At 49.2% G+C, this 12,777-nt stretch overlaps 1 protein-coding gene across 3 annotated transcripts in view; it reads left to right on the top strand.

Moving 5' to 3' along the window:
* kdm6a (lysine (K)-specific demethylase 6A) overlaps nucleotides 1-12,777 on the top strand; it is a 101,821-nt gene that overhangs the window by 84,269 nt on the left and 4,775 nt on the right. For all 3 annotated transcript variants that reach the window (XM_039014844.1, XM_039014843.1, XM_039014845.1), the window contains 9 exons: nucleotides 5,255-6,132; nucleotides 7,209-7,338; nucleotides 7,552-7,657; nucleotides 8,471-8,676; nucleotides 9,416-9,474; nucleotides 9,585-9,659; nucleotides 9,924-10,072; nucleotides 10,222-10,336; nucleotides 10,652-10,839. In XM_039014844.1, coding sequence (XP_038870772.1) covers nucleotides 5,255-6,132; nucleotides 7,209-7,338; nucleotides 7,552-7,657; nucleotides 8,471-8,676; nucleotides 9,416-9,474; nucleotides 9,585-9,659; nucleotides 9,924-10,072; nucleotides 10,222-10,336; nucleotides 10,652-10,839 — 1,906 coding nt within the window. The remainder of the gene's footprint in view (nucleotides 1-5,254; nucleotides 6,133-7,208; nucleotides 7,339-7,551; nucleotides 7,658-8,470; nucleotides 8,677-9,415; nucleotides 9,475-9,584; nucleotides 9,660-9,923; nucleotides 10,073-10,221; nucleotides 10,337-10,651; nucleotides 10,840-12,777) is intronic.

Raw genomic sequence — 12,777 nt, forward strand, 5'->3', positions numbered from 1 at the left:
TTCTGACGAGTTCTTTATCTCTCTTTCACTTTCACTCTTGTTCTATCTTGTTTGCTAACTGTTTGTATCTATCTTGTAAGGATGTAACATTTCACCATAACACATCGGCCCTCAGTTCAAATGTTAAAGATAAGACCGCATCGGTCCGCTGACACCAAACCGATCCAAATGTAGTATGCATCGGTTGAAAATCTATTCAAATGTTACTAATTGCCGATTCATTAAAATGTTTTGTGACAATTGATGCAGCCTCCTCTTCAGTCTCAAACTAAGCATATAACTGTTAACAGTCATTGATCTACAAGTCATTTTTTGCATGCCAAATAACCATCAGTAGCCTAGACAAACTACTCACTGTTCCCAGCTTCGTGCACTGACCAACGTGAGGTAGGCATCCTCTTCCTGATCTTGCACGTCTGTGCGGCACCTTAAGCATTCAAATGCTGAAATGGTTAGCTTGATATTAAGCTTTATTAGTTGAGTGACAGCTAATGTAATTTGCTAGGTTATTGTTACCAATGGATTATTATAAACTGTGTGGTTTGAGCCCTGAATGCTGATAGCCGTGGTATAGCAGACCGTATTCCACGGATATGACAACACATTTATTTTTACTGCTCTAATTATGTTGGTAACCAGTTTATAATAGCAATAAGGCTCCTTGGGGGTTTGTGGTATATGGCCAATATACTATGGCTAAGGGCTGTGTCCAGGCACTCTGCGATGCGTCGTTCATAAGAACAGCCCTTAGCCGTGGTATATTGGCCATATACCACACCTCCTCGGGCCTTATTGCTCAATTGAAAATGGTGTTATAAAAGTAAGCTACCGGAGACACAACTCTCATCTGGCGATACCTGCTGAACGGGGCTTACAAATTATTTTATTTAGATTGTTCAGGTTCACCATCCGCAATAGTTTTGGTTGTTTTGCTTTAAACAATCAGTGTACACCAAACATTAGGAACACCTTGGGATGTCATAGGGATGCTGGCACATGTCAACATGTCAATGCTTCCCACAGTTGTGCTAAGTTTTCTGGATGTCCTTTGGGTGGTGGACCATTCTTGATACACACGGGAAACTGTTGAGCGTGAAAAACCCAGCAGCATTGCAGTTCTTGACACACTCAAACCGGTGCGCCTGGCACGTACAACCATACCCTGTTCAAAGGCACTTAAATATTTTGTCTTGTTCATTCACCCTCTGAATGGCACACTTACACAATCCATGTCTCAATTATTTCAGGGCTTAAAAATCCTTATTTAACCTGCCTCCTCTTCATCTAAACTGATTTGAAGTGGACTTAACAAGTGACATCAAGGGATCATAGCTTTCACCAGGATTCACCTGGTCAGTCTATGTCATGGAAAGAGCAGGTGTATATGGTAATTTTTTGGCATACAGGGTAAAATTGATAGTTTCATAACGAGCAATCACTTTTGCGAGGCGCACTGCATGGCAAAGCGGGAGGAGAAAAGAAGCTCACTGTAACGATTGTCCTCCTCCTCTTCGGAAGAAGAGGAGGAGTAGGGATTGGACCAAAGCGCAGCGTGTAATGTGGACATAATGAAGTTTATTAAAGAAAAGACGAAAACCGAAAACACTTCAACAAACTACAAAATAACAAACGAACGTAGACAGACCTGGACCTGAGAATTTACATAAATACACGAAGAACGCACGAACAGGAACAGACTACATACACGAACGACAAAACGAAACAGTCCCGTGTGGTGCACATACACAGACACGGAAGACAACCACCCACAAACAAACAGTGTGAACAGCCTACCTTTATATGGTTCTCAATCAGAGGAAACGTCAAACACCTGTCCCTGATTGAGAACCATATAAGGCTAATACAAACGACCTAAACATAGAAACACAAAACATAGAATGCCCACCCCAACTCACGCCCTGACCAACTAAACACATACAAAAATAACAGAAAACAGGTCAGGAACGTGACAGAACCCCCCCCCTCAAGGTGCGAACTCCGGACGCACCACCAAAAGTCTAGGGGAGGGTCTGGGTGGGCATCTGTCCACGGTGGCGGCTCAGGCTCTGGGCGTGGTCCCCATCCCACCATAATAAATCCCCGCTTTTTTAGCCTCCTCCCAATGACCACCCTCCAAATTAACCCCACTGGATTAAGGGGCAGCACCGGACTAAGGAGCAATACCGGAATGAGGGGCAGCACCGGAATGAGGGGCAACACCGGAATGAGGGGCAACACCAGAATGAGGGGCAACACCAAAATGAGGGGCAACTCCGAAGTGAAGGGCAGCTCCGGACTGAGGGGCAGCTCCGGACTGGCTGACGGCTCTGGCTGGTCATGGCTGGATGTCTCTGGCGGATCCTGGCTGGATGACGGCTCTGGCGGATCCTGGCTGGATGACGGCTCTGGCGGATCCTGGCTGGATGACGGCTCTGGCGGATCCTGGCTGGATGACGGCTCTGGCTGGTCATGGCTGGATGACGGCTCTGGCTGGTCATGGCTGGATGACGGCTCTGGCTGGTCATGGCTGGATGACGGCTCTGGCTGGTCATGGCTGGATGACGGCTCTGGCTGGTCATGGCTGGATGACGGCTCTGGCTGGTCATGGCTCGCTGACGGCTCTGGCTGATCCTGTCTGGCGGAAGGCTCTGGCTGATCCTGTCTGGCGGAAGGCTCTGGCTGATCCTGTCTGGCGGAAGGCTCTGGCTGATCCTGTCTGGCGGAAGGCTCTGGCTGATCCTGTCTGGCGGAAGGCTCTGGCTAATCCTGTCTGGCGGAAGGCTTTGGCTGCTCCTGTCTGGCGGAAGGCTCTAGCGGCTCCTGTCTGGCGGAAGGCTCTAGCGGCTCCTGTCTGGCGGACGGCTCTGAAGGCTCATGGCAGACAGGCGGCTTTGCAGGCTCATGGCAGACGGGCGGCTTTGAAGGCTCAGTACCGACGGGCAGTTCATGCGGCGCTTGGCAGACGGACAGTTCAGACGGCGTTGTACAGACGGGCAGTTCAGGCGCCGTTGGGCAGACGGGCAGTTCAGGCGCCGCTGGGCAGACGGGCAGTTCAGGCGCCGCTGGGCAGACGGCAGACTCTGGCCGGCTGAGACGCACTGTAGGCCTGGTGCGTGGTACCGGAACTGGAGGTACCGGGCTAAGGACACGCACCATCAGGCTAGTGCGGGGAACAACAACAGGGCACACTGGACTCTCAAGGCGTACTATAGGCCTGGTGCGTGGTACCGGAACTGGTGGTACCGGGCTGAGGGCACGCACATCAGGGCGAGTACGGGGAGAAGGAACAGTGCGTACAGGGCTCTGGAGACGCACAGGAGGCTTGATGCGTGGTGCCGGAACTGGAGGCACTGGGCTGGAGACACGCACCACAGGGAGAGTGCGTGGAGGAGGAACAGGGCTCTGGAGACGCACTGGAAGCCTGGTGCATGGTGTAGGCACTGGTGGTACTGGGCTGGAGCGGGGAGGTGGCGCCGGAAATACCGGACCGTGCAGGCGTACTGGCTCCCTTGAGCACTGAGCCTGCCCAACCTTACCTGGTTGTATGCTCCCCGTCGCCCGACCAGTGCGGGGAGGTGGAATAACCCGCACCGGGCTATGTAGGCGAACCGGGGACACCATGCGTAAGGCTGGTGCCATGTAAGCCGGCCCGAGGAGACGCACTGGTGGCCAGATATGTAGAGCCGGCTTCATGGCACTTGGCTCAATGCTCAATCTAGCCCTGTCAGTGCGGGGAGGTGGAATAACCCGCACCGGGCTATGCACACGTACAGGAGACACCATGCGCTCTACTGCGTAACACAGTGTCTGCCCGTACTCTCGCTCTCCACGGTAAGTACAGGGAGTGGGCGCAGGTCTCCTACCTGACTTCGCCACTCTCCCTTTTAGCCCCCCCCCCCCCCCAAGAAATTTTTGGGGTTTACTCACAGGCTTCCTACCGCGTCGTCGTGCTGCCTCCATTCGCCGGTATCCCTCCTCGCACTGCGCCAGAGAATCCCAGGCGGGCTCCGGCACTCGCCCTGGGTTGATCGCCCACCTGTCGATCTCCTCCCACGTAGTGTAGCCCAGATCCTTCTCCTGCTTCCGAGCTAGCTCCTCGAAACGCCGCCTCTCTGCTTTCGCTGCCTCCAGCTCAGCTTTGGGGCGGCGATATTCTCCTGGTTGAGCCCAGGGTCCCTTTCCGTCCAATATTTCCTCCCAAGTCCACGAGTCCTGGTTCTTTGGCCGCTGCTGCTGGTTCCTCTCACGCTGCTTGATCCATGGTTGGTGGGTGGTTCTGTAACGATTGTCCTCCTCCTCTTCGGAAGAAGAGGAGGAGTAGGGATTGGACCAAAGCGCAGCGTGTAATGTGGACATAATGAAGTTTATTAAAGAAAAGACGAAAACCGAAAACACTTCAACAAACTACAAAATAACAAACGAACGTAGACAGACCTGGACCTGAGAACTTACATAAATACACGAAGAACGCACGAACAGGAACAGACTACATACACGAACGACAAAACGAAACAGTCCCGTGTGGTGCACATACACAGACACGGAAGACAACCACCCACAAACAAACAGTGTGAACAGCCTACCTTTATATGGTTCTCAATCAGAGGAAACGTCAAACACCTGTCCCTGATTGAGAACCATATAAGGCTAATACAAACGACCTAAACATAGAAACACAAAACATAGAATGCCCACCCCAACTCACGCCCTGACCAACTAAACACATACAAAAATAACAGAAAACAGGTCAGGAACGTGACACTCACTAAACTTCCAAAAGGTCAAAACCATTACATTTTGAGATGGGGGGGGGGGGGGGGGGGGTGAAGTCAAATCCATTCAGGGAGACGCACACAACACAGCTCAGACAGATCCAGCGCAGACAGATCCAGCTCATGAGTTCCATTAGCAGCAGATTTGAATTTCTAATAGAAAGTGAATGTATTTATTCAGCAAAAGTGCATCGAATCAAGCTGTTATCAAACCAAATCGCGTCGATTCGTTCTCTAAATCATACCGAATCATTTAAAACTGAGACGTATCATTGCCCATGCATCTAACTAGATGCGTATTGATCATCTTGAAAGGGAAAGATTCATATTCCTACTATCTTGTGAATTCTCTATTGCTCACTCTTTCACTCAACCTCCTTTTATTTTGCTCTGACTTGGTCTGTCACTTTTCTTGTTTTGCATCTCATTAACTGTCTTGACCCGCATCACTGATCAGTCTGTTTTTCTCCCCCTCTATCCAGGGGCTTCACAAAGGTCCAGGTTCACATTCGGCAGGTCCCAATGGAGAACACCCTTTCTCTTCATCCTCCTCCCAGGCCGCTGGATCCGGTGCACAAATTCTAAATCAGGTCGGACATTCTACCGGGCCCTGCCCTGCCTCCTCTTCTTCGCCCCAGAGGGCCGGTGCCCCCAACCACCTCCCCTCCTTGCCCCTCCACTCCGCCACCACTACCTCAGTGGCCCAAACCAAAGAGACTACGCCTTCAGGAAGCAGCAGTGGATTGGCTACCACCACAGGGACGCCGCTTAGTCCCGGTACCACTGCCCCTATGCAGGGATTGGCTAATCACATCCAGCAGGGGGCGGTGACCACAGAAAGCTCGTGGAGCCAATCCCAGCCCGGCTCTCCTCCTCCGGGCGCGCTCAGTTCAGACAATCCTCAGCTCTCAGCCTTGCTCATGGGAAAAGCCAGTAATAAGGATGTTACTAACTACGATAATAATAATAATCACGGTGGTGTTAATCAAGGAGCCACCAGGGACAATAACATCAAGGTCAACAACATCCACCCGGGTGTCCACCACGGAGGTCCCAAACCCCTGTCGGAACGCTCTGTGGCCTCCTCGCCCCTCTCAGCCATGTCCGCCTCCACCCCCTCCCCCCCGCGCTGCGCCGACCACCACCCCCTCACAGCCAACAGCCTTATCAGAAGCCCGTCCAACAGCGGAACCACCCGTACCGCTACCACTACCCCACAGGTCAACGGTAAGGGGCTAGATGACTCTCGGAGCCCAGTGAAAGTAGAGCCCACTGCGGTGTCTCACAGCAGGCCTGCCCTGGCCCCATGGTCCTCAGTCTCCATCTACCCCAGCTCCAGCCAGGTGCTCAAAGCATGCAGGTAGGACATCATATCCTTCTATCACATCAGTCACATTTAATTTGTAACCTTTGGTGTGCTTTTTTGAAAGAAGTCAATGGCCATAGGATGGATGTTTCAAATGCTGCATGTTCTAATGCAATGTAGTGGTTTTTTCTTGTAAAGGCCATACAAACTACAGCAGTGGTGTTCAAATTTTTTCAGCAGGAACCTCGTTTTTTTCTTTGACTCCAAATCTAATGACGCAACCTTAAAATCTGAAAATTTAGATATTTACATCAACAAACAACCTTCAATTCGTTTTTTAAAATTAAAAAAAAAAAAAAAAAAAAAATCATTTACAATTTTTTTTCTTCTCCAAATTAGCTTTCTTGTATATTGTCCCATACAATAATCTGTACTCTTAATGTTTTGTTCCAATTTTGGCGACCCCACTGCAATTCCCCCGTGACCCCAACTTGAATACCCTGAACTAGAGTCAACTAGAGTTCACTCACCGTCTGTGTCATATAGAGTTTATTGTGGGGGTCGCTGCTGACTGTTTGGTTTGAGTTGAAGGTCTTGGTGCTGTAGCAGCCCAGCCTGGCCCTATTGGCCAGTTAGCCCTTAGCCTGGCCTGTTTCAGTTCTGGTCTGGGCAGCCAAATACTTTATTTGGGGCCCAATGAGTGTGGAGAGTGTGCTCTGATGTAGGTCAGGCTATCAGTGGGTTGGAGAGGTGGGTGGCTAATGTTTCCGAAAGGGGTATATGTGGTGTGTACAAGGAGTGTCCAGTAACTGACAGGGCTGTAGAGATCCTGACCAGTAAGCCATGTGTACACAACCTGAGCCATAGGTGTTATTCTACTGCACATATACTGCTCTGTGTATGACTATAGCTTTGGTGAACCGCTACTCTAGGGTTCTTTCTCTTACTGAGCCTCAAGTTCTGTTCTAACACTGGTCTGTTTTAATTGTGCTGCACAATGCATGTCTGTCTAGATTCCAGACTCATTGTGTTGGCTTGTGCTGCTGCTATTAGCTGAAGCATGGTTCATCTCAGTGTCATTGAGCAGCCAGACGTGATCTCGCTCTCTCTCTGTCCCCCTACGTCTTTAGGAACCTGGGGAAGAACGGCCTGTCCAACAGCAGTGTCCTCCTAGAAAAGTGTCCCCCGCCCAGACCCCCTCCGCCCCCCTCGCCCTCACTGCCAAAGGACAAACTCAACCCCCCCACACCCAGCATCTACGTGAGTATACAGCCACAAGGGTTTTTGTTGAGATTTTATTACTTTGTACTTTTTACTTGCAACAGTAAATGTAGTTTTCATCCTGAAGTTTTTAGTTGCGTCCGTCGCTGTCCAAGGAAAACCCATGTGGTAAAGGTCTTAGACTTCATCAGAACGGTCTAGTTTGCAAGTCAAAAGTCTAATGTGTGTGTGTTTCTCTCCCGTGGTGTGTAGCTGGAGAATAAGAGGGATGCGTTCTTCCCTCCGCTCCATCAGTTCTGTACCAACCCCTCCAACCCTGTCACCGTCATCAGAGGGCTTGCCGGGGCGCTCAAACTGGGTGAGTTACACACTGATGGTAGTCCTATACCGTCGTTACACACTACTTGCTGGGGGAATTACACTTTGCTTACACACTCTAGCAAAACAAACATTAGTCATCATTCTAGTCCTGATTGGGATCTCATTTGAATTTTACTTGAATGTTTCTCCCCTAAGGACAGAAATAAAAGCGTTGTGTGTCTGTACGCACTCATTTGCTTGTGTGTGTGTGAGGGTGTGTGTGAGGGTGTGTGTGTTTGCACTCATTCACTCTCTCACAGGCTTGGGTGGGTGGGGATGTGTATGTTTGTGTGTTGAACAACTTAACATGTATGACAACAGCACCACCTGCAAGCAGAGAGTGTCATTACATGTATAGCATCTGAAGTAAAGTAGCCAATGGCTGCCAAGGAAAGCTATTGGCTCCCTCACTTCATCAGCTAGCTCGCAACTGCATCACTGTACTGTAGCACACCACACACAGACTAGAAACTCACTCTTAATAACTGGATGGATGAATAGCTTTTAGTTCATTAAGCTAGTTCTTCTGAACTCTGTGTTTTACTGCTCTGGGAAAGATTTTGCAGCCTTAGCAGAAATTGGCTGAATTTCCCTGACTGATGTTTTGCTGTTGCCCATGCCAGTTGGGAGTGGTACTAAACATCCCATACTAAAAAAATTTCCACTCCACTTTTTCTCCCTTTCCCTCAATCCCCATCCTCTGTCTCCCTATTTTCTTTCCTCTCCTACTCTGTCCCTTCTCCCTCCACCCTTCTTTCTCTCCCTCCACTCCTTCCTCCGTCCCACCCTTCTCCCCCCTCCCCTCTCTCAGACCTGGGTCTGTTCTCCACTAAGACCCTGGTGGAGGCTAACCCAGACCACCTGGTGGAGGTGCGGACCCAGCTGTCTCAGCCCACCGACGAGAACTGGGACCTGAGTGGCACAAAGAAGATGTGGCGCTGCCAGAGCAGCCAATCACACACCACCATTGCCAAGTATGCCCAATACCAGGCCTCGTCCTTCCAGGAGTCACTACGGGTTAGTAGAGGGAGATGCACGTACATACACAAATCCACCACCATCATCTCCAAACAAAGTCAGTACAAGGCGCCTCCCGGGTGGCGCAGTGGTCTAAGGCACTGCATCGCAGTGCTAGCTGTGCCACCAGAGACTCTGGGTTCGAGCCCAGGCTCTGTCGCAGCCGGCCACGACCGGGAGGTCCATGGGGCGACGCACAATTGGCCTAGCGTCGTCCGGGTTAGGGAGGGTTTGGCCGGCAGGAATATCCTTGTCTCATCGCGCACTAGCGACTCCTGTGGCGGGCCGGGCACAGTGCACGCTGACCAGGTCGCTAGGTGTACGGTGTTTCCTCCGACACATTGGTGCGGCTGGCTTCCGGGTTGGATGTGTGCTGTGTTAAGAAGCAGTGCGGTTGGGTTGTGTTTCGGAGGAGCATGGCTCTCGACCTTCGTCTCTCCCGAGCCCGTACGGGAGTTGTAGCGATGAGACAAGACAGTAACTACTAACAATTGGATACCACGAAATTGGGGAGAAAAAGGGGGTAAAAAAGTCAGTACAAGGCCTTGTTGAATAGAAACACCGTTTTGAGTGGTATGTTGTCACTGAATATTCACATGGACACTCCAGACATAGCTTTGTCACTTAAACAGAATATCTTCCCAGCTTAGAATGTTTGTTGCACTCCATTTACTGAACTCACTCAATACTCAATGAACAGATATGCTCAAAATATACCTATATTAAATGTATTTTCCAGGAGGAGAATGAGAAGAAGAAGGAGCAGGAGGCAGAGGCAGAGGCAGCCAATGCAGAGAGGTAAGATGTCTGTCCCTGTCTCTTTCGGTCTTTCTCTCTGTCTGTCTGTAGGCATGCATTGTGTGATATCTCTCTGCTCTGTCTAAACTACATATCCCATGATCCCACAGTGCGACACGGCGGAGGAAAGGGCCCTTCAAACACATCAAGTTTGGCACCAACATCGACCTGTCTGACGAGAGGAAGTAAGTGTTCCACCCAATACTATGTGGTTCTGTGATGTTTTGTCTTTAATTTGACAATTTTCATATGAACCAGATTATGGCCTGGTCCCAAAACAACCCTTGTCCTTTCACCCCTCCAGTCCCTTCAGATTTACAAACACAGAAAGGGTATGGCCTAGGTAGGACTGGGCATTGGTATCATAAAGAGGATCCCTCAGTTTGGGAGCGGTGTGTGTCTGTGCTGTAATGTTGACCTCTGACCCTTGCTCTGTGACCTCTTTCCAGGTGGAAGCTGCAGCTGCAGGAGCTCAGTAAGCTGCCAGCGTTTGCCAGAGTGGTGTCTGCTGGCAACCTGCTCAGCCACGTAGGACACACCATCCTGGGCATGAACACTGTCCAACTCTACATGAAGGTCCCTGGGAGCAGGACGCCAGGTTAGACACACACAGCGAGAGCCACACATGCCGCAGAGACACACACACACACACACACACACACACATGGGTCCACACACATAATGCTGTTTGTTAGTAGTAACTGTAGTGTGTTTTGTTTAACCAGGTATTTGTGTCTTGTCTTCTAGGTCACCAGGAGAACAATAATTTCTGTTCAGTGAACATCAACATTGGCCCGGGGGACTGTGAGTGGTTCGCAGTGCCCGAACATTACTGGGGAATCATCAACGACTTCTGTGAAAAGTACGTCAACAAAAATCTCCTACCTCTAACCCAACACGAAGTTGATATCCTATCTCTGTCTCTTTACAGCCAGTGCAGTCTGTAAGGTTAGAGATGTCTTAACTCAAGTTTAACTCAGATTTAAGTGGTATACTTGGTACCAATTAAAGGAAAGTGAATATCTCGACTTTTCATTCATTGCAGATGTAAAAATGTATTTTTACATTTTTGTATTTATGAACTACCCAGAGTATGAGTAGGGGGTCTTCAGAGTATGAGCGAGTGTCCATGTGCATCCTCTGTTTCTAATATCGGACGTGTGTGTGTTTCCTGCAGGAACAACATCAACTTCCTGATGGGGTCATGGTGGCCCAACCTGGAGGACCTGTACGAGGCAGACGTCCCCGTCTACCGCTTCATCCAGCGTCCCGGAGACCTGGTGTGGCTCAACACGGGCACCGTCCACTGGGTCCAGGCCATCGGCTGGTGCAACAATATCGCCTGGAACGTAGGACCTCTCACCGGTAAGACCGGGAGGGACATTGAGGACAAAGGGATATGTTTAATATGGGAATACACGGTTGTTTTATGGGTTTTACGTCGAATTTGTTGGGACATCATTAAAAGATGATGGATGGATGCTGATAGGCGTGGACTGACACATTGAGATCTATGACCGACCGGCTCGATTCGGTCTTATGTAGCAACTGTTTTAATGTTGTTGTTTTTTTACATTGGATAAAAGTAGAAACTCCAAGCAAGAAAATGGTATATCATACACTATAGTTGCGAAACAATGGGAAAGTAATTCTGCTTTGAAAGTTGATAAACTTGAACCCCCACTTTTGAGAAAATGGACCTTGGATGTTTTGGTACACATACTGGAGAGCTCTTCTTTGTCTACACCTATTCAGCATCATTCACACCCTCTTAAGCCTTAGCCCCACCCATCTCTTTAAGGATTCATGTGAGGCCATGTACTAAACAACCAAAGATTTCAAGACTAAAGGCTTGTTTATACTACGATCGACATGTCTGTATACAGTTGTTGCAGTGACATCATAAACATTCTATTGTCATCCAATGTCATTTGGAAAGTATTCAGACCCCTTCCCTTTTTTCACATTTTGTTACATTACAGCCTTATTCTAAAAGGAAATTACTTTTTTCCCTCATCAATCTACACACAATACCCAATAATGACAAAGCAAAAACAGGTTTTTAGAAATGTTTGCAAATTTAAAATAAACAGATACCTTATTTACATAAGTATTCAGACCCTTTGCTATGAGACTCAAAATTGAGCTCAGGTGCATCCTTTTTCCATTGATTATCCTTGATGTTTCTATAACTTGATTGGAGTCCACCTGTGGTAATTTCAATTGATTGGACATGATTTGGAAAGGCACACACCTGCCTATATAAGGTCCCACAGTTGACAGTGCATGTCAGAGAAAAAACCAAGCCATGAGGTCGAAGGAATTGTCCGTAGAGCTCCGAGACAGGATTGTGTCAAGGCACAGATCTGGGGAAGGGTACCAAAAAATGTCTCTAGCATTGAAGGTCCCCAAGAACACAGTGGACTCCATCATTCTTAAAATGGGAGAAGTTTGGAACCACCAAGACTCTTCCTAGAGCTGGGCGGGAAGCAAAACTGAGCAATCAAGGGAAAAGGGCTTTGGTCAGGGAGGTGACTAAGAAACCGATGGTCACTCTGACAGCGCTCCAGAGTTCCCCTGCGGCGATGGAGAACGCTCCAGAAGGACAACCATCTCTGCAGCACTCCACCAATCAGGCCTTTATGGTAGAGTGGCCAGACGGAAGCCACTCCTCAGTAAAAAGGCACATGACAGCCCGCTTGGAGTTTGCCAAAAGGCACCTAAAGGACTCAGACCATGAGAAACAAGATTCTCAGGTCTGATGAAACCAAGATCAAACTATTTGACCTGAATCCTAAGCGTCACGTCTGGAAGAAACCTGGCACCATCCCTACGGTGAAGCATGGTGGTGGCAGCATCATGCTGTGGGGATGTTTTTCAGTGGCAGGGACTGGGAGACTAGTCAGGATTGAGGGAAAGATGAACGGAGAAAAGTACAGAGAGATCCTTGATGAAACCTGCTCCAGAGCGCTCAGGACCTCAGACTGAGGCAAAGGTTCACCTTCCAACAGGACAACAACCCTAAGCACACAGCCAAGACAATGCAGGAGTGACTTCAGGACAAGTCTCTGAATGTCCTTGAGTGGCCCGGACTTGAACCCGATTGAACATCTCTGGAAAGACCTGAAAATAACTGTGCAGCAATGCTCTCCATCCAACCTGACAGAGTTTGAGAGGATCTGCAGAGAAGAATGGGAGAAACTCCCCAAATACAGGTGTGCCAAGCTTGTAGCGTCATACCCAAGATAACCCGAGGCTGTAATCGCTGCCAAAGGTGCTTCAACAAAGTACTGAGTAAAGGAC

The sequence above is a fragment of the Salvelinus namaycush genome, chromosome 19 (assembly GCF_016432855.1).
Source record: "Salvelinus namaycush isolate Seneca chromosome 19, SaNama_1.0, whole genome shotgun sequence".
Taxonomy (NCBI): domain Eukaryota; kingdom Metazoa; phylum Chordata; class Actinopteri; order Salmoniformes; family Salmonidae; genus Salvelinus; species Salvelinus namaycush.